At 42.1% G+C, this 26,645-nt stretch overlaps 1 protein-coding gene across 3 annotated transcripts in view; it reads left to right on the top strand.

The window, feature by feature from the left end:
- LOC122811982 (interferon-activable protein 203-like) overlaps window positions 1–22,405 on the top strand; it is a 481,785-nt gene extending 459,380 nt beyond the window's left edge. For all 3 annotated transcript variants that reach the window (XM_044084184.1, XM_044084183.1, XM_044084185.1), the window contains exon 6: window positions 22,111–22,405. In XM_044084184.1, the coding sequence (XP_043940119.1) occupies window positions 22,111–22,125 (15 nt within the window). In that variant the 3' untranslated portion in view covers window positions 22,126–22,405. The remainder of the gene's footprint in view (window positions 1–22,110) is intronic.
- Window positions 22,406–26,645: the final 4,240 nt, after the last annotated feature.

Here is a 26,645-nt window from a genome sequence, read left to right as displayed (position 1 = left end):
TTTAGTCAGACAACATGTCAGTGGTCTGGTGTATCAACAAACAGGGGGGAACAGGTCCTACCTGCTTTGTCGAGAGGCCATGAGAGTGTTGGAATGGGCGATCTCCACCAACTGTTTTTTATAGCAATGCCCATTCTGGGTCGGTCCAACATTTTGGCGGACAAACTGAGCAGGACTGTTCTTTTACCTTACGAGTGGTTTCTGAATCCTTGTGTAGAGGAACAGATCTTCCTCAAGTGGGGTCAGCCTTGCTGCGATATCTTCGCATCGCCGTCCAACGTGAAGTGCGAGTTTTTCACTCTGATTCCCCCTCTGGGGGAAGCCCCCAGAGATGCTCTTGTCCATGCTTGGCCACCTGGTCTTTTTTATGCGTATCCCCCGCTATCTCTAATGACAAAATTCTTGCAGAAAGCCCGTCTGTTAGGGAGCAGGATTATCCTCATCTCCCCATTTTGGCCTCATCAAATTTGGTTCCCTTGCCTATGGTCTCATCTAGTAGCTCCGCCCTGGATATTGGATCCCATTCCGGATCTCATTTCTCATCCCTCCAGAATTCCTCCCCCGAATCTGGACAGCCTCAAGCTTACTGCTTGGTTGCTCCAGTTCCACTAATTGCCAGGACTTGGACTCTCTTCTCCTGTTAAGTCTATTCTGGTGGCAGCGCACAAGTCCTCCCCCTGAAAGGTGTACCGTAGTAAATGAAATCTTTTTTCCATTTGGACTTCTCAGAGAGATTTGGATCCGTTTACCTCTCCAGTTCCAGCGGTATTAGAATTTCTGTCTCAGATTTTCCAACAGGGGGCCAGCTCTTCCATTGTTAATATCCAGCTGGTGGTTGTATCCAATTTTCATGTAGGAGAAATTTCAGGTTCACTAGTTGCTTCTAGGATTTGTAAGACTTTCATCAAAGGCACTTTCTTGCTGAGACCTCCGATTAAGTATCCTTCCCCTCTGTGGGATTTGACCTTGGTTCTTCAGGCCTTAGTTGCTCCTCTGTTCGAACACGCAGCGTCAATTGATTTAAAATTCTTGTTGTGGAAGACTGCCTTCCTGGTGGCTATCACCTCGGCTAGGAGAGTGTCTGAACTTCAAGCCTTGTGTATGAAATCTCCATACTTAGTTTTTCATAAGGATAGGGTTTCTCTAAGGACAAATCCTTCTTTCCTCTCTAAAGTCGCTTCGGAGTCAAATATCAATCAAGTCTATTAATCTCCCAGTATTCTTCCCTAATTTTCAAAACAGAGGAATACAAGCTTCATTTACTGGATGTCCACAGACAGTTGCACTTTTATTTACATAAGATTTTAAACCCTTTTATAACATTCCATCTGAGTAGTTAGACTTCATTTGTTATCAACCTTTCCTCCCTCCTCCACCCTGACGTTAGTGGGTTGTGATAGTCCTTGGACTCAGACTTACTGGGTCTTGTGAGCCTAGTCTGTGTGATCAGGTCAGGTTATGTCTCTTGGGTTGATGTGTGTCACGTTGTGGGTGGCAAGCTTGATCTGAAGGTTGGAAGGTGGTTGCAGTGTAGTATGGGTAAGGGGGAGGAGCTTGGAGCTCAGATCTTAGCTTGGAAAGTTGCCAGCTCGGATCCATATCGGATCCGACCCCCACAGGTTGATGACAAATGAAGTCTAGCCACTCGGATGGAACGTTGTGGTAAGTACATAACTTATTTTTTTTTTTTACTTGCAGCAAATCAAACAAAAAAACATGATGGACTGTTCTTAATCCTTTGCACTTGCAAAACTCTGACCGAAAGTGTACTAGTTAATTCTATCCTGAGTGTATCTCCTTCATATATACCTCAGGAAATCAGACTATTCCAGTAAAACCAAAGGCGCATTCAGCATTCTGCCATGATAAATGCTGCTTTGCTTTTCTAGCCAAGTTTTGGAACATTTTAAAGGAACAAACTGGAACTCAGCAAACCACAGAATGAAACAGAAGAAAGTGAGCACTCCAAAGGACACCACAGTTTATTCCAAAAACAGTTAAGCGCTTTCCTCTCCACTACAGAGACTTCTTCAGAACAAAGAATTAATCTTACCCAGCCAAGTTAAATACACCCATCAGTTATTCAGTTAGACAACAATTAAAATTCTTAAAGCAATTATCATAACTTCCAGCAAGTCATAATTCACCAACACACATTTAAAAATCGTAAAAACATTAATAACAAAATATTACATCATCTCTATTAATTAATCAAATATTGAATAAGTTAAAAAGTCAAAATTGTTCTTAAAAACTCAACCCTCTAAAAACTAACCTGAAATTTGATCAAGTTTTAGAACACTGGCAATGCTAAGTTTCATTTATACCTGGATACCTAGAGGCCTAGTTACCTTAGACGTAGTAGACCTACCTATCTAATTGAATAGTTGATGGGTGTATTTAACTTGGTTGGGTAAGGTTAATTCTTTGTTCTGAAGAACTCTCTGTAGTGGAGAGGAAAGCGCTTAACTGTTTTTGGAATAAACCATGGTGTCCTTTGGAGTGCTCACTTTCTTCTGTAACATTTTAAAGGAAGCCAGGAGACCAAAATACAAGAAAATCTGACCTATAGAAGTGGAAGAGATGTGTTCGTTGGATTGCTTCACAAGGTTTAAATCCTTCACATTCTCCCACACTATGATGCTTCAGCTGTATAAAACAAATCAAACTTGGATTATTCATGAGTAAGAATTTGTTTTGCAGTTACTGCTTGCATGCCAGCCTGTCCCCAGAGAGTAGCAAAACTATATGTAAAAGCATTCCTAAAATTCTTCAATTAAGATCAAAAAGCAATATTTCTCTCACTTGAAATTTGAATTTTATATTGGAGAAGTTAACGTGATCTCTTTAAACCAGCAGATGTTAGATGTAAATGCTTCCGATTGTAAACATTTTGTCATCACTGTTACCTCGGGCAAGCTGTTGTATATAAACTACCCTATGTAATGTTTCTGCACGTTTAGTCAATGTCATATAAGTGTCCCTTTGTCATTTGCCGTTGAACATTTTTTTTTGTCACTGAGAAAGTCTTACTCTGACATTATCCCCAACTAACATCCAATTGCAGCAGCTTTTCTCCCTCATTCCCTTATAGATTAAGTATCTTGGAACACTGTAGTACAGTGGTCCCCCCCAAAATCTTCTTCACACCATTTCCCCCCTTCCCAAAGCATTACATTTATATAGAAGGCCCAATAGAGCAAGGCCAGGTTTGTTTTCATAACCCTATTTTGTTCCAGACTGGTATGATTTCCTTTGCTTAGGCGTCATCTGCTGGAATGACCTGTCTTCCTTAGACCCTTCAAAGGTCTCCTGACCCATCTGTCCAGTAAACCTCATGTAGACTGCAATCCTTGAAGCTAACCGCATGGTTTCTCTCCTTCCACTAATGACCAGGTCAGGTACTTACCCATGTTACCATTTTAGGGCTGTCCAGATTCTCACAGCATCTCAGAAACTGTCCACCAGGAAACCACATAGTAACTGGACAAAGTTTTCCATATGTGTGTGACAAACCAAAGCATAGATCCATATTTAGCCCCCATTTCTGCTGTGCTTCAGTTTCTGGCTTATATTTTCAACCACGGATCCAGCTATTCCATTATTAAAGTTCACCTTGCTGATATTTTTGATTTTCATCAGGGACTGAACTCTCTCACCAGCAACCCTAAATGTTTGTAATGCTTTCCTGCGTAGAAAGTTTTTTTTTTTTTTTTTTTTTCCTTGCTTGAGAACTAAATGCTATGTTCCACTTTTCAGACCCATGATAACTTGAGATCCATTTAGCCACAAAAGGCTACTTTTTTCAATGGTTGCTACCCCAGCCAGAAGAGACCTTTTTATAAAACCCTATTTACATAATCTTCCATAAAGATAGTGTTTCTAGGGCTTCTTCATGCACGTGCCTAGAATTTATTCCAAAGGTAGTCACAAAATGCAACTTCAATAGGCTATTCTACCCAGTACTCTAACATGGGGGAATGCTTACCACACTGTCTTAGATATCCCCTGTCAGTTATTTTAGAGAGAATAAGGAATACTACAGGAGATGAGCAACCTTTTCCTTTACTCAAAGCAAAGTAGGCCAAAATATTAGTAAGGTTACCCTAACCAATTGGCTACTGGATTGCATCAATTACATAAAATGTAACAAATGATGTTCTTGTTTCACTGTTGCAATCCTTACAAAATGAATGAGTCCTTGGTATGTGATGTCGGCTGCCTTTGGTTTAGGCCTGACATCAGGTACAAAGGAAGGCAGCAGATGCCATTTCCTCAGTCTTTCTTGCCGCAGAGCCCAAAGTGGAAGCTTTTTGCACACGTGCCAGTCGGCCGAGTACCTTTTTTTTGTATTCCAACTGCTTAGTTGAAGGCATCCTCAGATAAGTACCCCATTGGGGACTGTCTTTTCTTGCTTTAACGAATGTCAGAGAATGTTAAGAACTATCAACGGGTTGAATTGCACATAAATCTGAAGGAATTTATGGCAGTCCGGCAGGCCTTAATGGCTTTCAAGCATCTTCTATCTCCTGCTACTCTTCTGGTCAGGACAGACACCACCACAACCATGTGGTACATCAACAAGCAGGGAGGGTCTCACTCTTACCCCCTGTGCAGATCAAGCATGATACTATGGTCCATAGCAGCTTCCATGGGCATTCATCTGATAGCTCATTTTCTTCCAGGAAGGCTCAACACCTAGGCAGACTGGTTGAGCAAGCAGGTCCTGGATCCTCACGAGTGGCAACTAAACAAGACCATCTTCTATCACATTATTCCGCGTTGGGGCACTCCCCAGGTGGATCTCTTGTCTTCTCCAACCAACCACCTTCTTTCAACCTTTTGCACCTGGGATCATCACAATAAAGTTTGGAAAGTGGATGCTCTGTCCTTCCCCTGGACACAGCTCTCGATCTATGCATTCTCTCCTCTTCCCAGAGTGTTGTTAAAGTTAAGGGACGAAAAACTAAGGGCCATCGTCATAGCTCCAGACTGGCCCAGGCAACATTGGTATGCATTACTTTGCAGTCTCTTCCAGTTTCAACCTTGACATCTTCCCCTGATACCAGATCTCTTGGTCCAGGAGGGGGGAAAAATTTTGCATCCTCATCTTCAGACTCTGCATTTGGCAGCCTGGCTCATAATTTAAACCTTTCCCAACAGGTGGTTGAGGTTCTTCGTGAGGCGAGGAGGCCTAGCACTAGGAATTATTACGCAGATAAGTGGAAAAGATTCTCCATTTGGATGCAGACTAGAGGGGAAGACCCTTCTCTTCCTCTTGACTATCTGGCAGGCTTGCTTAATGGTGGACTTCGTGCTTTAGCTATTTGTGCTCATTGTTCCGTTGAGCAGCCCTTTTTCTCTCATCCCTTGATGAAAACAGTTCCTCAGGGGAGCTAGCAATTTAAAGCCTCCCAGAAGGGCACCTACCCCTGCTTGGGATCTTAATTTTGTACTTGAGAAACTTACTCTGCCTCCTTCTGAACCAGCTGCCTCAGCAGATTTGAAGTTTCTCTCCTGGAAAACTGCCTTTCTCTTGGCTATTACTTCAGCTAGAAGAGTTTCTGAGCTGCAGGCCTTAATGGCAGTAGAATCTTTTATCTTCTTCCATATGGATCAGGTTTCTCTTCAAACTAATCCCTCCTTTATGCCTAAGGTGGTTTCTAGCCTGACTCTTAAGCAGTCTATACACCTGCCTATCTTCTTTCCTAATCCTCAGAATAAAGGGGAAAGGTTACTGCATTCCCTGGATGTGCATAGACCGCTTAGATTTTACCTGGACAGGACTAAATCTTTTCGAAAGTTGGATCAGTTGTTGGTCAGTTTTGCTCCTGGAGCTCAGGGCAAAGCTATTTTTAAACAGACCATTTCTAAGTGGATTGCTCATTGTATTCGCTTTTGTTACTTACAGCATGGCAAGGTTCCTTCTCAGAGTATTAGGACCCATTCTACTAGAGCAGCCTCTACCTCAGCAGCTTTTTTTTAAGAGGTGTACCTACTAGGGACATCCTGGAGGTAGCTACCTGGACTTCTGTCCACACTTTCACTAAACATTACAATTTACTTTTGTTTTCTAAATCCAGGGCTGGTTTTGCCACCGCAGTGTTGCAGGGCATCCTCACCAACCCTTGAACAGTGGGTATTCCTCCTCCCTTTTGTTTTTTTCCTGGGCTTTAGGAATCAACCTATTTTGTAAGGACTGCAACAGTGAAACACGAACATAGTACAGTTGTGTACACTTACCATAATTGTAGATGTTCAAGTGTATTCCCTGTCACAGTCCTGGTTTCTCCTTACACCCCCCCCCCCCTTTTTTCCTAGTGCGCAGACTGGATTTTTCTTTTCCTGGTCTAACCCATTTTGGGGGCTCCAGACATTTAAGGCAAGAAAAACTGAGGAAATGGCGTCTGCTGCCTTCCTTTGTATCTGATGTCAGGCCTAAACTGAAGGCAGCCGACATCATACACCAAGGACTTTGGTATTCTGGCCGACTGCGGGCTACCGGGAACCGGATAACCCATTTTGTAAGGACTGCAACAGTGAATACACTCTAACATCTACATTTATGGTAAGTGTACAAAACTGTACTTTGTCTTAATAAACTCAGGGTATATTTTGCTAGAATGATGATGGTTTCTGTGGCCTTTTTTCAGGAATGTTACATCTGAAGATACATATGCCACTGCAGCATGGGTCTCATTGCATTCTTTTGCAAGACAATGTAAACTGGATATATTTTACAAACTCATGTCTACCTTCAGAGCTACATTATTGAGGGACATTCTGTCTTGATGCTTTACAAGAGGTTTATTCTAAGGAGTCTGTCATGTAGTTGGAAGATTATGGATGGATCATGTAAGATACAAAAGTTACATATTTACCATGTTATATCTTCATGATCTGTGTCTCCCCACTTCAGCAAACTTCCCCTCTTGCCCTTGCCTTGTCCTTTCCTCTGATGAAAGGTCTAGAGAATGTAATAGCAGTATTTGGAGGATCTTGAGCGACTTTAGCTCACAGTTGCAGTACTGCAATTGTGATCTTGATAAAAATGGAAGGTGAGATGCATTATAGCCATAATGGGGAGTTCTGAAGCCTGAGTGTGTATTAAATGCACTGAGAGACTTTCTTTTGCATTTTCTGGACCTGCTATTGATGTGGACAAATGTGGATCATGATGATCAAACATTATGATAAATACATAGCGTTTGTACATGCAGGATTAGGTCCATCTTCCTGTATGATTCCTCCTTCCTTAACCCTGCCTTTGGTCTTGTTTTGGTTCTTGCCATTAGATGTTCTTCATCTCACATTGCTGCAGTCCTTACTTATGGGTAGTCCGCTGTCCTCGGTCGGCCCGAATACCAAAGTATTAGGCTGACGTCGGTCATGGGCGCACAGCCCTGACATCAGAGCGTCAGGGTATAAAAGCGCATGACCGACGTCATATCCTCAGTCTTTTTTGCCGCATGGTCCGATGCAGAAGCAGCGTTGCAAGTGCCGTTCGGCTTTCTGAAATTTTTCGTTTTCGGAGTTTCAGACATACCAAGTTGGGCTAAGTACCCGCTAGAGCATTTTGTTTTTCTTGCCTCAGTTGTTTACCGGATGTCAGAAAAAGTGAATAATTGTATTTCTTGTGGGAAGCAGATACCGCATAGGGATTACCACCGCTTTGTATCCCTTGCTTGGGACCGGAGCACAACGTAGTTGGGTGTCGATTTTGTGCTAGGTTTAATAAGCGCACTATTAAGAGAAGGCTAGATTGCGCTAGGTTAGTTTTTGGCAAACGGTGTAATTATAATATGCCGTCGGATCCTCCGACGCCGCCTACGTAAGAAGCGTAAAGACATATCTGTAAAGCCTAGACAGGATGATTCGTCTATTTCGGACGCCGGTCCTTTAGAGACTGCAGTGGAACAGGTGGATCCGGCTGAAGTTTCTGTTGAGTCTCAGGGGGAAACCTTGATTTTACAGGATGTGGCATCACAGGAGTCAGGTCAGGCTGAAGGGGCCTCTCAGGTTACTATTCTCCCTTCTTTGCCTAAGGGGGTTAGGCCTTCTGCTACTGTTTCTAGGGCTCTTTCTAAGGGCAGGACTGTTTTGCCTTCTTCTGGAGTTAGTTCTGGTTCTTCAGGGTCTGTACCTAAGAAGCATATGCTTAAAATGGCAGAAGACTTGATTTCTTTAATTAGAGGTTCCATGCCCCCTCCTGATAAGAGGCCCAGGGTAGAGCCAGAGTTGGAAATTTTGGAGCAGGCCTCAGATGATTCTGAGTCTTCTGAGGATATTCAAGATTTTCCTCCTTATTCGGATTCCGATGCAGAGGATTCTACTCCTTCTGCTTCCCCTCCAGAGGATTTTTCATTTTCAGAAACTTTACACTCTATGAGGGAACATTTTAAGTGGGAAGGACAGGATTACTCAGATTCCAGAAAGAGGCTTAGAGAGTTCTTGTTTTTACCACAGCACAGACCCTTGGCTATTCCTCCTGTTTTGGATGTTGTTCAGGATGTTTTCTCGGAGGCCTCATTTAATCCAGATTCTATGCCTCCTGCACCAGTTAAACCGGACAGGTATTATAGGGTACCTGAGGCTCATAAATACCTATATAGGAGTCCTAGGGCGGACCCAGAAACTATTAGTCAGGGGCCTAAGGGTGTTAGGGCTTCTGTTGTAAAGAATCCGGTTCCTCTAGATAAGGAAGCTAGAGCTTTGGACAGATGGGGTAAGAAGGTGTACACCTCTTCTACTTTGGCAGTGAGGGCTTTAAATTGCCAGTTTCATATGTTGAAATATCAGAATTTCCTCCTTTCTCAGCTAAAATCTAAAGTGGATGCTTTGGCGGAGGGCATAGAGTGTAAAGAATTGCAAGATTTGGTGCATGTTTCTGAACAGGTGGGGAAACATTCTTTGCAGTGTGGCTTTGATGCTTTGCAGGCTTCTTCTAGAGTGGCTGCCACTGGTTCAGTTCTTCGTAGGCATGCCTGGCTTAAGGATCAGAATTTATCTGAACATGTTAAGTCTAGAATTCTGGATGCCCCTTTACAGTCCGAAGTGTTGTTTGGTCCTCCTGTGGAGTCTGTTTTGAAGAAAATGGAGGACAAGGCTAAGTCTATGCAGACTGTTAAAGATTTTTTGCAGGTTCAACCTCCTAAGTTTAGTAGAAATTGGCCTGCTAAGGGGTGGACGCACCTTCTTCTGATTCCCAGTCTAGGGGTAGATCTAGGCGTGGTAGGGGCAGAGCTCAGAGTACCTTTAGGCCTAGAACCTGGAGTTCGCCTGCTCAATCTGCTGGTGAGGGTAGGGGCCAGTCCTTTCGTAAACAGGCCCAATGACCTGCATTTTCAGCTGCCAGATTCTTCTTGCCGGGCAGCTCCTTTGGGAGGAAAGCTAGCCCTCTTCAAGCAAAATTGGTTTTTAGTCACCCAAGACAAATGGGTGTTGGACATTATAAACAAAGGTTACAAGTTTTATTTCCATACATTGCCTCCTTTCAAAGGTATGCCAGACATTCCTCCTCGGCAAAGGATGGAGGCTCACAAACAGATTTCATTACTTCTTCACATGGGAGCCATACAGCCAGTACCTCCTTCAGAAGTGGGTCTAGGGTTTTATTGCCGCCTGTTTCTAGTACCAAAGAAAGGGAACACGTGGAGACCGATTTTGGATTTATCTCTCCTCAACACTTATTTGGACATTCCAAAGTTCAAAATGTTGACATTACAACAGCTTTTGCCTCTGCTGGGAAAAGATCACTGGATGGTAACTCTGGATCTAAAAGAGGCTTATCTTCATGTTCCTATCAGGCCCAGTTGCAGGAAGTACCTGCGTCTTCGAGCTGGAAATTTACATTATCAGTTCTCTGCATTGCCATTTGGCTTATCTACTGCCCAGAGTTTTCACAAAGGTTCTGGCTCCAGTGATAGCCCTTTTCAGGATGGAAGGAATACAAATTTATCCTTATTTGGACGATTGCCTGATTATTGCACAAGACAAGGACAAGCTTCTTCAGCATCTACGGTATGTGATGGTAGTGTTAAGATGCCTAGGGTATTCTGTGAACGAAACAAAGTCCAGTCTAGTACCCTCTCAGGACATGTGCTTTCTGGGTGTGAGACTGAATACAGCTTCCCAGATGGCCTTTTGACCCCGGACAAACAGAAAAGTCTTTCACTTTATTTCCATCAAATGTCTCTACAGTCCAGGCTGACTGCAAGGACAGTCCTTCAAGCCTTGGGGTTCATGGCATCTTGTATTCTGGTGCTTCCCAATGCCAAATTGCATATGAGGAAGCTTCAATGGTATCTCAAAAATCTATGGACACAACACTGCCAGGATCTAGACACTGTCATTCAAATGATACCTTGCATTCAGAAGGAATTTTTGTGGTGGGCTCAGGAATGTCACCTAAACAAGGGACTCTCTGTGACCCGACCAAAGGCGAGTCAGATTCTAACGACGGATGCCTCTGACAAGGCTTGGGGAGCACACCTCAATGGGAAATGGGTGCAAGACACGTGGCCTGCCATACTTCAACATTTGCATATCAACTTGAAGGAGATGTTAGCAGTACAATTTGCATTAATGGCTTTCAAGGATTTACTTCACCCAGGGCAGGTGTTGATTCTAACAGACAACACAACTGTCATGTGGTACATCAACAAGCAAGGGGGAACTCATTCGCACCTCTTTGCAGACAAGCGATGATTTTGTGGGAGACAGCTCTCAGTTACAACCTCAATCTTCAGGCAAGATTTCTACCAGGAGCACAGAACTCCTTAGCGGATGTATTGAGCAGACAAATAGTGGATCCTCACGAGTGGAAATTGGATCCTCAGGTATTTCAAAAGTTGACAGTGTCATGGGGAACTCCAGACATAGATCTGTTCGCTTCTCCACTAAATTACCAGTTGCCAAAGTTTTGCACAAAAGGGTTTCATCCCACAGCTTGGAAGGTGGACGCTCTGTCATTCAGTTGGGACAATCTTCATGTATATGCCTTTCCACCTCTACCTCTTCTGCCCAAGGTTCTCTTGAAGGCCAGACAAGACAAGCCATCCATGATCCTGATAGCACCGGATTGGCCTCGACAACACTGGTACCCACTACTGAGGAGTTTGGTCCGAGAGCCTCCATGGCCTCTGCCTTTGATTCCACACCTTTGTCTCAGGAGGGCAATCACTTTCTCAATGTCAGAATTCAGTCTCTGCATCTAACAGCCTGGCATATTCTGTTTTAGATTCTGGAGGTTCTCGGCTTCCACAACGAGTTTTGAATGTTATTTTGGAGGCCAGGAGGCCTAGTACAAGGAAAGTTTATGCTCATAAATGGAGGAGATTTTTATTTGGAGCAAAGGGAAGGACTTTGATGTTTCCAAGCCTAATTTGAGTGCTTCCTTACAATATCTTACTGAGTTATTAGACAAAGGTTTGTCCTTCTCCTCCATAAAGGTTCATGCTGCAGCCATTTCGGCTAATTATGACTGTGACCCTCCTTTATTCTCTCATCCTTTGTTTAAGCAGTTTCTCAGAGGGGCAAAGAACATAAGACCCCCACGTAGAGCTCCTACTCCTGCTTGGGATCTCAATTTTGTGTTGGAAAAGCTTACTCTACAACCTTTTGAGCCTGCAGCTACGGCCGAGTTAAAGTATTTGTCATGGAAAACTGCTTTTTTGTTGGCCATTACTTCTGCAAGAAGGGTTTCTGAATTACAGGCCCTTATGGCAGTGGAGCCTTTCTTGATTTTTCATAGAGATAGGGTATCTTTGCGTACTAATCCTTCCTTTATGCCTAAAGTGGTTTCTAGTGTGGCCTTAAACCAAACTATTCATTTGCCTACTTTTTATGCAAATCCTCAAAATAAAGGGGAGAAGATTTTGCATACTTTGGATATTCACAGGCAGTTGCGTTATTATTTGAGCAGAACCAAGGAGTTCAGACAGTCTCAGCAGTTATTTGTTTCTTTTGCTTTGGGTTCACAGGGTAAACCTGTTTCAAAACAAACTATTTCTAAATGGATTGGGTTTTGTATTTCTTTTTGTTATTCCCATCATGGTAAGGAGATTCCGACTGGGATAAGACCTCATTCCACTAGAGCTACTGCAACTTCTACTGCCTTTCTAAGGGGGGTAGCTACAAAGGATATTTTGGAAGCAGCCACTTGGAGTTCAGTACATACTTTTTCTAAACATTACCACCTTCCTCTTTATTCTAAGTCTAGGGCTGGATTTGCCACTGCAATTTTACAGGGCATTTTAGCAGCCCCTAATGCTTTATGATTTTTCCAACCTCCCTTTCCTGTTGCTTTGGGATTCTACCCATAAGTAAGGACTGCAGCAATGTGAGATGAAAGAACATAGTACAGTTTTGTACCTACCATAAATGTAGATGTTCGAAGACCCACATTGCTGCAGTCCAATTTTCCCTCCCTCCTTCCCCTCTGTAGCTTAGCATGGTTATATGGTTTGGGTGATGGCTGTAGTTGGGCATATCTTTTGGGAAGTTACTCTGTTTTTTGGCTGTGGCCTTTCCTTTAGGGCCTTCTGACATCTGGGGCAAGAAAAGACTGAGGATATGACGTCGGTCATGCGCTTTTATACCCTGACGCTCTGATGTCAGGGCTGTGCGCCCATGACCGACGTCAGCCTAATACTTTGGTATTCGGGCCGACCGAGGACAGCGGACTACCCATAAGTAAGGACTGCAGCAATGTGGATCTTCGAACATCTACATTTATGGTAGGTACAAAACTGTACTTTTGTCTTCTTCCTTGGTCTCTTTCCTTCATGAGCTCCGGTTTCTGCAGAAGAGTCGTTCTGTAACAGGATTCTGTGTAAATATGAGGGAGTTTAATGGCTCTGGAAAGTTTTAGGTGCCGAGTTGCACAACTCTTGGAAGATTTAAGCTCTTGTGGCAGAAGATGGTAGGCCTAACTCCTACACATCTGTTACTACTTTCATTTTTGGCTGTCAAGTTTACTTTAATAGTTTTCAGTATCAATTTCTTTGCAGCTGCCTTTAGATTCAGTTCGTAAACTTGTATATTTTTACTTTTTCTTAGATGAAGTGAATATGTAACACCTCACAAATATGTTTTGGGTTGGTAACTTAAGAACTAAGTACACTATTTATCCCCACAAGTGATGTTTTTCAGCATTAGAAGTGTTAATACAACAACAACAACAACAAAAAAAAGAAAATTAATGGAAAATGGGAAAGTATTACTAGGCATTTGTAGCATGGCAGTCAGAAATTCAACATGGAGCTTGTTCTATTACCTCTGCCCCCCTAAAAGAACAACCCAACTACATTTTACTAGAAAATTGGCAAACTGTTGTACTGATAGTTCTGTATTGATGGTCTCCTCCATCAGGCCTGCATTTCCATTAGAATATGCCAGGCTGTCAAGTTTCATTTTACTCCTTTCCCATTAGATGTGGGTGTATATGACAGTGAATATATGACTTCCATTCAAGGAGGTGAGATGTAGCTCATAACTGGAATATGGCTTTTCCAAGTTAACTGTCCATTAGAAGTTAAAAAAAAAAAAAAAAAAAAAACTTGCATGATTTGGTCCATCTACTCCAACTGAAGGACTGGTGTCCGCAGGAGGTACCCAAACTCAAGGCATCCTAACTTTTTTTCAAAGCTCGAGTTTCTCCTCGGTTGTGATGCCCCACAGAGGCAATATGGTACATCCAAAAATGGATCTATGGTTAATCGTCAGACAATATTAATTGAATGGTCATTGAATACTCATAGTTTGCCATCTACAAGGAAGTAGCACAACTGGAAGATTGGATTAACACCTGGCATTTATTATGTGGTGGGCTGCATCCCCCACATCCCCACTAATTATATATACCAACTCAGATCATAATATAGTGGGGAAGGGGCAGGTTTGCTATCCTGTACTGTAATGGCCAACTGAGCATTCAATGAATGGATTTACGATGTTCAACAGTTAGTTTTAGCTTAAAAGTTGTTCAGTGGATATTGTCTTCGATTAAGCATAGACCCTCAAAAAATGGGGAGGTACCAGATCCCACACACACTGATGGGGCGACACTGAAGGTCTGGGAGTGGGCAGTTGACTTGCACTTTCAAACAGCAGTGCATTTTCCTGGTTATGCAGACAGGCTAAGCAGGTGTCTTCTGATGTCACAAGAATGGTCCCTCAGCTTGACAATGGCATGACTGATATTCCACTCCTAGGAAAACACTTGCTATGATCTGTTTGCATCCCCAACCAACACAAAGTATAGCAACTTTTTATTCCACATCCCTCCTCAAGAACAGATTCCCCAGGATGTGGTAGACCATCAGTGGCCAACAGGGTTTCTCTACTACCCCCCCCCCCCCAATACTGAGATTCCTACAGAAAGACAGGTTATTCAGAGCAAGACTAATTATTTTGTCTGGACAAGTATGGTTCCCTCTTTGGCCTCACATGAAGAAGAAGCACTTACTTTGAGCGTGACCTGTGTCTTCTATCATATCTGTCCAGCACTCCTTACCTGGACCTATAGTCTTTTAAACTAACTGCATGATTTTTACACTTCCTCTGATGGCCAGGGACACTACTTACCATGTCTGGTTAGTCCAAATAATTTCTGCTGCCCAGGAACCCTCTACCAAGAAAATTTGCAGAGGTAACTGGACCATGTTTTCTCTTTGGGCTACACAACAGCAAATAGAGCCATTCAAAGCCCTAATCCCTACTGTTTTTCAGTTCTTGACCAACTTTTTTTTATAAAGGTTCTAACTTCTCATCCATAAGAGTACACTTAGCAACTATTTATTTATTTATTTATTTATTGACATTTGTTAACCGAGTTTGTCCAACTGGGCTTGTAGCCCATTTTCAGTGGAGACCTGAGGAGAAAAGCTCCAGTAATACATTTTAAAACAAGTACAATTTTAAACAATATTGATATAATAGCAGTTCTAGCAAAGCGATTCACATATGTTGGGTTACATGCATAAAGTTAAAGTTGCATTAAAAAGAAGCTAAGTAACACTTTTACATTGATATAGTTCAATAGGTCAACAATAAACATTTTTTGTTTGTATAAAATTGTGCAAATGCATAGTAGACACATTGGAGAGAGAGGTGTAATGAGGTACTAAGTATGGTCCTTTTGAGGGTACATAAAGGGAAGGAAGACTAGGTATGGTCATGGTAAGGGCAGGTTCTGGAATTGAGAAAATAAGCTTTTAGTTCATTTTTAAAGTGTCAGGTGTGGGAGATTGAATGTAAGTCAAGGGGAAGTTTGTTCCAAGCATGGGCAAGGGAGTGTTTGTAGAGTAGTTTGCCTACTGACCTTTTTGAGTGGTAGATATCAAGTAATTGTTGGTTAGAAGTACCGAGGGTCCGGGATGGGATGTAGATGGTGACTAAGGAAGATAGAGATGGACAAAAGGAGGGTTTATAAAGAATAGAGTGTAGCATATGAAATTGATAAGATAGCAGAAACTGGGGAAGTTCAAGCCATTGAAGAGAGTTTAAAGAAATGCAGTGGTGTGAGTTGTATGGGGAGTTAGTAATGATTCTGGCTAGAGTGGAGGCCTTGATATTGGTAAGAACTGGGACGGCATATGAGAGGGAGGGGAGGAGGAGTGCCTAGCCCAGGGTAAGTCTAGATTCAGGGGTTAGGAATTTTTTGTTCTGATATAGCAGACCTAGTTTCTGGTTTGTTTTTTTGGTACTTGCGTATTATCGCAACCAGATTTTTACGAAGCCATAACTGTCACTGTTCTCGCAAAACGAGTCTGTGTAATACTGAAAACAGGTGTTCAAAATCCTAACTACTATTGTTTAATATTGTTTAGGCAGCAGTACTTGAAGTTACTGGTCTGTGACTTTCAGGTCTATTAGGCTTACTTACTTTTTTAAAGTTTGCTTACTTTTGGCTTCATAGTTTGTAAGTTGAGTGATGATGATGCGTTAAAGCAGTTATTCTTCTGCTGTGGCTTGTTTGTATCACTGTAAAATCCTATTAGTGAAAAGGAAAGTTCCCCATGCTGCATGGTTTTTACCTGTGCTATCCCTCATAAAAGCTTTTTTCCATAAATCACTGAGCATTGCCGTCACTCATGTAAATCACCGAGCATTGCAGTCAGTGGCATGCGTTACTGTTTCATACTATGTGAAAACTGGTTGCTATGCCAGAGCAATGTTTTTAATAGTACAGAACAATTTACATTGCTTATATGCCTTGCACTTACATTAAATTATTGATCTAAATGAATTATTTCTATAATTATCTACTTCAAACTTCTTGTTAATATTTGTGCTGTGTTTATGTATACACTCGTTTCACAAGAACAGTGAAAGTTATGGCTCCATAAAAATCTGTTTGCGATAATATGCAAGTACCTTTTTTTTATACATTGGAGTTGTGTAGGTTGAACTTGAGTTAGTCATTGATAATGACTCCTAGGAGTTTTGTGTGGGTGTCAGGTTGGATGTTTGTATTGTTAGAAGATGTAATAAAAAAGGAGGTTTTGTGATGAGAAAGAGAACGGGGAAGGAAAAGTAGGAGTTTGGTCTTTTTGGGATTTAGGATCAATAGGTTGTGAGAGAGCCATTGTTCAGTGGATAGTAGAGCCTGTTGGGTCAGGGAGTGTAGTTCAGGAATGTTATTTGAGATGGATATAAGTGTGGAGTCGTCGGCATACTGAATAAGGGAGGATTCTTTGCATGAGGTGTAAAGATCATTGGTGAAGATGTTAAACAAAAGGGGTCCCAAGATGGAGCCTTGGGGAACACCAGTGGAGATGGGAAGGAAAGGTGAGGAAGGATGACAGCCATTTGACAGATTGTTCCCTGCCAGATAGGTAACTATTAAACCAGGCAAGTGTGAAGGGGGATAGGTGGAGATTTGCGAGTTTGGATAGTAGTAGAGGATGAGAGACGATATCGAAGGCTTTGGAGAGATCTAGGAAGAGACTGGAAATGAGTTTATTGTTGTCTAGGGCCTCTGCAATGATATGAGTGAAGGAGAGGAGGGCAGTGGTGATGCTGTGGTGAGGACGAAATCCATGTTGGATAGGGGTAAGTAAGTGGTGTGTGAGGAGGTGATTGAGAAGCTGTGAGTGAATACATTTTTCTAATATCTTGGAGGGGGGGGGCAGAATGGCAATGGGTCAGTAGTTTGTGGGGTTGGAGTTTCCACCTTTATGAAGAGGAATAGTGAAGAAAGATTTCCAAAGGGTGGGGACAGTTGATTCCAGAATTGATCTATTAATTAGTATAGATGCAGGATAGGCAATTGAGTCAGCAGCAAGTTTGAGGAATGTAGGAGATAGATTGTCAGTGGAAGGAGAGCACGATTTTAGCTCGAGTAGTAGAGATTTGATGTAAGTAATGGGAACTGGCTCAAAAGAAAACAAAGTTGTGTTAGTGGGACTTGGAGAGGTGGGTGTCGAAGTAGAGTTTGGCTTAGAGGTTACCAAATTTTGGATGGAAGAGATAGTGTTTATTCAGGAGGGTAGCTGTTTCCTGAGAGGAAGAGTTAGGGTATGTGGAGGGATTAGAGGGCTTTCCAGGATAGAGGATGTTGTTGAGAGTTGACCAAAATTTTCGAGGATTGGATTTGTTAAGCTGAGCAGAGCTATAGTATAACTTTTTGTCATTAGTTGCATGTTTTTTGCAAGGTTCTTCAGTTGCCTGTTTTTTGAAGAAAAGGTGGTGGTTTAGTTTTAGTCCAGGTTTTCCAAGCATGATCTCTTTGTTTCATAAGGGACCTAGTCTCTTTGGAGAGCCAGGCAGCATGGTTTGATTGCACTCTGATCTTCCTAGAGGGAGCTAAAGAGTTTAGAGTATTCATGAAGATGCTATTGAAAGTGCTTACAGCATCGTTTAGAGGGAGGTGTTTTAGGATGGACCAATCTATGTTGTGGAGAATGGAGTTAAATTGGGATGAATTGAAAGTCGATAGTTTTCGACAGTCTTTGATAAGGTGGGGTTTAGGAATATGGGAGTAGTGTCTTAAGATGGTGGTAGGGAGATGATCACTGAGGGAGTCCGGTAAGGTGGTGGGAATTGGTAAGGATCCAGTCTATGATGGAGCTGGAAGTGGAAGTTTTATGGAAGCGAGTGGGAGATGTTATAAGTTGATGGAAGCCGTGTAAGTGGATACTTAGTTGGGAGTCAGTTGTGAGTTTGGACCAATCAATGTTGACATCACCAAGGATGTGTCTCATATGGTATGTTGTGGGCGAACCAGGATAGGATGTTTTCAAGAATGGGCAGATTGTTACCATAAGGAAGGTAGATAGAGGCAATTGCAAGTTTTTTTGTGGGGATTCAGATGGCAGTTAAGGATGATGATTTGAGCTGGGAGGAAGTCAGGCATTGGGGAAGGGTATGGTGAGAGGTTAAGAATGTTTGAGTAGAGGATGGCCACGCCACCACCTTTTTTTACAGTTCTATCAGATCGGAAGATATTATAACCTGGAAGGGAGTATTTCACTATTTGAGATATGTGGCTTGAGCCAGATTTCAGATAGGGAGAGGATGTGAGGGGTATTGAGAGCTATCCATGAGTGCAGCTCAGTGACTATTTGCTAGACTCTGAATATTCAATGAGTAAATAGTTAAGTATTTGGATGGAGATGATTGTTGTGACTGAGGTTGGTGACTGTTAGATGGGAGCAGTGTAGGTAGTTTTGGGGAGAGAAGCGGGGCCAGGGTTGGGATGGATATCTCCAGAACAGAGTAGGTTTTTAGTGAGGAGAGTGTGTGTAGTAGATGCTAGATGGAGTTTGTATAGTTTTGACTTAGCTTTGTGGGAAGGTTTAAAAACCTGCATTATGGATAGTTTATATAGACTTGAGGTAGAGGTAGTAAAGAGATTAGGGGAGATAGTAAAAGATGAAGTAGTTGGATATATGTTGTACGAGTCAGAAGTTGGTGAACATAGGAGTGGGTCAGAGAGATTGGAGTGGTAAGAGGTGGAGATAGAGAGAATAAGGAGTAGTGTAGAAGATATTAGAAAATAATACATGTTGGAATAAAATATGGTCAGATAGAGTAGGTAGAGACAGTGGTATAGAGGAAGTGGTGTTGACAAAATTGACATATTAGTAAGATGGTTGTACAAGGCAATAGGCAGGAAGTGGAATTGTAGTGGCTAGTGGGACAGGAAGAGGAAGGATAGTTAGGTATAAAGGTAATTGTAATGGGGTGGGTGGGAATGGGGGTAGGGTAGGGGAGTGAAGTGAGCCCGAGCATAGCGAGGGCGAACGGAGCAGGGCTAGCACCCTGGTCAAGATGAAGTCATAGAAACAATCAGAAAAAGATAGTGAAAAACTAGCCTGAGAGACAAGGATATAAAGTTTCTAAAGGTACAGTCACCAGAAATAAAATAAAAAGAAAGAAAATATGAGCAAAAGTAAGCTTACAAAAGGACTCTGGCCTCATGCTACATAAGTAGATTTACTTAAGCAAACCCAGTGCTGTATCTCAACTATCTCAAATTTCATTAATTCTGCTTCTGTAGCAGCCCAAAAGGTGTGTAAAGCTTTTGTAAGAAGCAGCTTTCTGCCGAGACTTCCCATGAAGGATTATGTTCCATCTTGGGATTTCAACTTCATTTTAGAAGAGCTCACCCACTCTTCATTTGAACCACCTACAGAGAAGTTAATCTCTCCTGGGAAACTCTTTTCTCATACCAATAATGTTATCAAAGTGTGTCAGTACAGCAGATTGTCATGCCATGCCCCTTACCAGGTATTTTATAAAGGCAGTGTATCTTTGCAAACCTTGCTTTCATGCCCAAATTACCCTCAGTGCCCAGTCTGTCAATCTACTAGTATCCTTTCCTCAATACACCAACAAAGATGAATACAAATTATATTGCACTGATGTTAACAGACAGCTAAGGTTTTCTCTGCACAGAAGGAAAGTCTCTTGCAAAGATGAGTCTGTTCATCCCTATTGCTTACAATAGAATGGAGCACAAAATATCTAAAATTACATTTTTCTGGTGGCTATCAGACTGTATTACTTGGGTACAGTACTAGTAATAAGGCAATTCCATGTAGACCTATAACCCATTCAGCTAGATCTACAGCTGTGTTAACTTTCTTCAGTAGTTGATATCTGTCCTGCTGTCACATGGGCTTCACTGTATACTTTTGCAAGATACTGTAAGCTGAATACGATCTCAAGGTTCAGGTATTCCTTCTGGGCCACTATTCACCATGATACTCTGTTATGATGCCACTCAAGATGTATAGCTGGAGAGTGTCCTTCAGTTGGCATAGATGAACTGGATCATGTAAAATATGGCCCTTGGTCATGAGGAACTATCATTATGGTAAGTGCATAACTTTTGTGTATAGTTGTCCTGAATAAGGAAGGTTCTTGTTATGGGAAGTGTTTGTCCCATCAATTTTTGAGACTCATGCAGTAAAATACAGTATGTGAAGATGGTATTTTTCCCTGGAATCTGTAGCTGAGGGTCATGTCGTATTTTTCTGATATGTTTGGTAGTATATATGAGATATGGGCATCCTACTGGACACCATTTGAGAAAATTACTTAGCCATTTGGGAGGTCTGCTTTTGCTATTTGGGTCACAACACGCATGTACATTTTGCATTTCTTTTTATATGACAGCATATAGACAGACTGTATCATTGATAAGTTGTTGAAAACTGGCAACCAAATAGTTTTTTTTTCTCGGAGAATGTGATATTTGTCATTTTAAATGTTACATAAAAATATACATGTTTTCCTTGTTCTGACAGATATTTATGTAGTTCAAATTTTATTTATTGTGCCCTGCCCCAGTAGCTGATCAGTTGCTTCCAAAAGCCTCTCTTTTTGTTCACCAGGCTACTGATTAAGGAGATTAAGGCACCTTGGGACATTATCACATATGCTGCTGAGTAGGATTTTGTTTTTGGTATGCCCTAAGTGCCCTCCCTTATGTTAATGCACACACACACACTCACTGTTGATACAGATGTGCAGTGGGTGTTCTGACATATTATTCTTTGTTCATGGTAACTTAGCCAATGTCTTGTGTCCCTGAAGATGCACCCTGCCCCCTGTGTCTCTGACCTCCATTGAAGATCAACTGCAAGGAGTGCTGATGTGCAATCCCCCCATGATGGTCAGACCTATCCTCCATTTCCAGCACCTCAGACACCCAAGCTGCTAATTGAATCCAGATTGCCTGGGCCATAGTCACTGCTTTAGCCCGCTATACCACTGTGCTGGCATATAGCTGAGATTCTTCTTTCTTACGTAGTTCCACTTCATTCCAGTTAACCTCATTCTTTCATTTGTTCCATGCAACTTCACCTTGTATTGAAGCCACTAGACATCCCCTAGTGATCACCCATAGCAGTAAGCTAAGGATTTTTTTTCTGATTATTAATGAAGATGAATAGCTTTGCTATCCAATGTGAACAATATCAGTACTTCGATCTGTAAGATGAGGTGAGTGTGCAGTGTGCTACCCTCCATACAGATCCCTGCATTGTGCTGTATGGCTCCTTTCTAGTAGCTTATGGTTCCTGCATGACTGCTGTGCCCACCCACAAGAGGCACAATACTGTTGTTTCCTTGATCTCAACCAGGGAAATCAACATATGTGCGTGTATATCCGTGTGTGTGTGCCCCTTCCCCCTAGGATGGGCACCCCCATACTACTTGCCTACATGTGTTAACCACCTGAGTTGCTACTCAAACTCTGGTTTCTTTGCCCAGAGTTGGGGCTTTTCCCTTTGTGCCATCACTCTTGATTATTACTGTAGCTGGATCTCGTCTTCATTGCCCAGAATTTTTATTTCTTTCATGCTTTTATTACATAATATTGCATGCAGCTGTGGCTGCTTTAAATTGTCACATTGTGATTTGATTAATGGCTTGAAGGTGTCCACAGGGGTTCAGCATTTGCTAATTAAGTGATCTGCTTAGTAAATATACAAGCTAAACCATTTAATGTAAAGAACGTCAACTGAAATGCTTATTTGCACAATGTTAAGTGGTTTACTCTTGCATCATCTTGGCCTTTGTGAGTTCTTCACACCAGTTTAAAATTGGTAAGGTTAGCAACTGACTTTTTTCTTTTCTTTCCTTTTGTTTGGTTTCTAGGTGACCTCCCAGTGAAATAGTGTACCAGCGATTCCTAGCATTTCATTTGTGAACAACCGGTGAAACAGTCGAGTTGATAAAATTTTTGTATTTCAACCCCTTCAAAACATAATTTCAAGAAGTTCATAATTGTTTCCATATGCATAGTGGGGGGGGGGGGGGGGGGACATCAAGTGTTGTCTAAGTATTTTTGTCATAATTTTTACCAGTTATGTAACTTTAATGCTTCTATTATCAAGTTATGTTAAGATGTCTTGGTGTTGCTTATGAAATAAACGAGAAAGTGCCTTTTTGACCCTTTTGAATGTGGTGCTTTTGCTTCTAGCTTGAGTAAAGATAACTATACATTACTTTGTGATCCTCAAGTAGATTTTAAATTCTAACTTATTTTGCAGCACCTGAACCTTAGTCATATGATTACGCTGGTATGTTTAGATTTATGGTGTCTCACAAGAATGTTTTTCTCATGCGCACCACTTGAATGTACATTGTGCCTTATAACCTAAGATATATGCACCTTGTAAGTAGAATATTGCGAGCTTGTAACAAGCGTAGTAAAAAAGGTATAGCTCTGGAACTTACCTGTAGGATTTACGTTCACTGATAAAGCTACTTATTTATTTTCCATAATAGAGTGCCCAGAATTTAATTAACTGGGCCTTCTCTGACACCCATTTAAAAGCTGTCTTATCCATTTATTCCCCTTTGTTTTGCATAAGACTAAAACTTAACCACTTATTCCACCAACTTTTCTGGGATTTTTTTTTTATTTTATTCCCTGTTGCTGCTGTAGCAGTGAGCAGAATACTTATCACTTGGGCAAGCAAAGGCTGCTCTACTGTCTTAAAACCCAAGCATGCCATTAAATGGCGTTTGTGTTTGGAGTTCAGTTAAGGTGCGTAGAAATTTCCTTTCTGCAGAGCAGTTTAGGAAGATAGAGGCATCCATGGTCCAAGACAAATTTCCCTCCAAGGTGAGGAGAGCAGAAAGCAGATTAGAAAACACTAAGGTAAGATGTTTCTGCCAGATCTGTCCTGTGGAGAGCTAAAGCACGGACAACAGCACAGGTGACATAGGTTTGAATATATTCTCAGGTGTCTATAAAAGATTGTTAGTTACTGCCATCTCGCCCATCCATGGAGGAAGGAGGCGGCTCTGACCTGGCATTTAGATGACTGCAAGTGGGAACAATGAATGGTTACATCCATGGAGCACAGGCCTAGTGAACAGGTACTGCTATTTTGTAATTGCATGCACTGTGTTATCTACTGTGTGGTGGCATGTCCCTGGTGGTGGCAGCACACGGCAAACCTCAGAACCACCAAGGGTTGCTCTATCAGATTAGGATAGGCCACCCTACAGAACCAGTAACTGTCCCATAACCATTACCCAACTTCTGCCACTAGGGGAACAAATGAGATAATTGAGCTTCCTAGGCAGGAACTGATGAATGGGTAGGCTGTCGCCTTGCCTGGAAATGCTCAGCTGTTATCCCATGCACCACTGAACAAATGGGTCAGTCAGGTGCATATTGTGGAGTCTTTGGGCTAGGTGCAACAGTGATGCAAAAAAAAAAAAAAATACGAGTATTTCATTCTCTGTTTTCATGCAAGAATGTGTAATATTTGTGCTCTTCAATTTTTGTCTGTGTGAGGTTCACCTCATGTGAAGTATAGGTACATCCGCTGATGTTTGTTTCCCCTCATAAACAGTCATTTGGTTAGAGAGGGGGATTTTCAAATTCTTTGAGAGCCCTTTTTATTTCCATACCATTTAGTTGTGTTTTCCACAGATGTGATCACCATCTCTGGGATGTCAGACTCCCCCACCCACACACTGTCTACATCCATCCATTTCCTGCTGCATCCAGATGCATCTCAAGTGGTGTTTCTAACATGTTCATTCATCTTGAGGAACATCTTGAATGAGGAAGCAGCTTTTTTTCAAATATAATGGCAGCTTCTTTGATCACTCTCTAGCCTTCTTTCCTGCCCCAACTAGTAGTAGTAGTGCTGCATCGCAGATCACTGTCAAACACTCCTTCATTGGCATATGGTTAAGCTTTTTTATTTACCAGACGTTTGTCTCATGTGATACAGGCTTTCTTGTACTAGGTCCAGTACCTGCATAGGGTCCTTTAATTATGGCTGCCCTTTCTGTGGCAGTGGTTCATGTACCAGTGCAAAGTGCACAACAGAATCAATCTGTTCTCCTCCCCTTAAGTTCTGCTTCTACCCAATATTAATGTGCACTCCCTGCAAGCACTCCACCAGGTTTATTTCTGGTTGCCATCTCAGTTAATGGGAACTATGTTAGGATTCCTTTTCATGTGAGCAGTTTTCATTTGTTGTGGACAGGGGGAGAGTAGTCAAGATCTCTGGCATCGATTCTTGGACTGTTTCAGAAAGCTGTTTATCAGTAGCTCACTGTTGCAGTACTCAGATATCCGATGTCAGGCCAGCATATAAAAGCTTTTGGGAGCCTTCCTCATGCACGGTATCTCTGTTAAAGCCCTAGAGCATGCTGGTATAAAAGGGCTGTACAGGCACCAAAATTCAGAACTTTCTTGCAATTGAAGAGTTCAGCCAGACATCTTGTCTATGCTGTATATAGAGTGTCAGTGGTTGATTCATCTCAGTTGTGTGGGATAACTACCCCTTTGGGGCTACTTCCTTTTTGACTGAAAAGATTTTTTTCTCTCCTGTTTCTCTCAGAAGGGGAAAAATGAGTGTGTGGTAGTTTAGTCCTGTACAAGGATTCCCACATAGCCTGCGTCTTCTATCTTGGGCAATCACACAGTGTCTGTCTGTGCAATGCTGGTCTATTGTTTACCACTTTGAAGTAAAAATAATATCTGGACACCCAGCTAAACCAGGAATATTCAGGAACTATTCTAAGACTACCCTCCTGCTATTAAGTGAGAACATGGCAAAATGTCAATCCCCTATAAACCCTGAGAACACTTCTGCATATGTAGAACCGTTCACAGAAACCCTGTACAACCATGTTAATAGCTGCATAGAGGCAGTTGTACCCACTAGGAAGAAGTACAGAACTAACTCAAAAAACAAGTCACCCTGGTGGAGTCACAAAATCAATTGGATATATAACAGGAGGAAGAAAATCATGGCAAAAATTAGGAGGTGCAGCACCCAGCAGGATAAAAGCACCCTCGTCAACCTAAAACAACTCAGAGGACAAATAGTCTGCCAGACCCAAATTTGAGGTAAGTTTGGCCTCCAGGCCAAGGACAACCACAAAGCATTTTTTTAGCTATGTCTGCAACCTCAAAGGCAATACACAGTTGTGTGCAGAGCTTATTGTAAATACTGAGCCGAAAGATATAGCAAACCTCCTGGCTGATAAATTCAGCTCCAACTTTTCAGCTCCAATTTTTCTCCACTCTTCCCCTCAACCTTCTCTCAGAAAATATCAAATATAACTCCCCCTACGATCACTAGAAACAGGTCCTTAATGCTCTCTCTGACCAAGAACACTGCATCAGTGGGCCCCGACAATATCCCAGGATGCCTTCTAAGTAGCATGAAACATGACCTATCAGGGCCTCTGGAATTACTGTTTAACTGTAACATCGAAACAGGCTTCATGCCTCATGAATGGAGAAAGGCAACATTCATCTCTCTGCACAAAGGTGGGCCATCTACAGACACTGGAAACTACATACCTATATGTCTCGCTAGTCTTATGTAAAGCTATGGAAAGAATTATCACAGAGATGATCAATAGAGATATAGTAAACCTCCAGATACTGGACCCAAGCCAGTTTGGTTTCGTCAAGGGCAGATCATGCCTACTCAACCCGGTGGACTTCTTTGAGAAGGTCAGCAAAGCAGTGGATGAGGGCAAAATCATTCACACTGCTACCTTGACCTGGCCAAGACGCACAATACCCCACTCTGGCATTGCTGACAAACTCAAGACGTTAGGTACAAACCCGTATGTCACCCGGTGGATAGCCAACTGGCTCACAGACAGGACCCAGGAGGTTAGAATTGGGGATTCCACCTCTACAAAGAGGCCCGTCACAAGTGAAGTCCCTCTGGAATCAGTCCTTGGACCACTCCTTTTTGGCATTTACTTCTCAGAAGTCAAGGCCTATGTCAGTGGTCTGTGGCTGACTAAATTGATTGCAAATTAAGAGCTGTCACTGAATCTCATACTGACACAAATGTTCTCCAGGAGGGGCTGACGGACAAACACCTGCTGTCAGAGCAATGGACTAAAACTAAATGCCAAGAAATGCATAATAGTATCCTTTGGGATTCATCCCTGGTAACTGTCATATTGACAACACACCCCTTAGAGTTGACCCAGTAGTCAGGGAGTTAGGGAAACACAGATAGTAATCTAGCCTTTGATCATCGTGTCTACAGTGATGAGGAAATCATTCAATGTTGTGCAACTTATAAACAAATGTATGGCATCTAAGTCCAAGAAAGTCATTGTTCCACTGTATTCGGCATTCAGTGAGTACAGTGCCCCCTTTGGTATGTACCTAACCAGGCATATCCAAC

This window comes from Protopterus annectens, chromosome 9.part0, assembly GCF_019279795.1.
Source record: "Protopterus annectens isolate FY-2018-M chromosome 9.part0, PAN1.0, whole genome shotgun sequence".
Lineage (NCBI taxonomy): Eukaryota > Metazoa > Chordata > Ceratodontiformes > Protopteridae > Protopterus > Protopterus annectens.
Note: the sequence above shows the minus strand (reverse complement) of the source record. Positions and strands in the feature narration are given on the sequence as shown.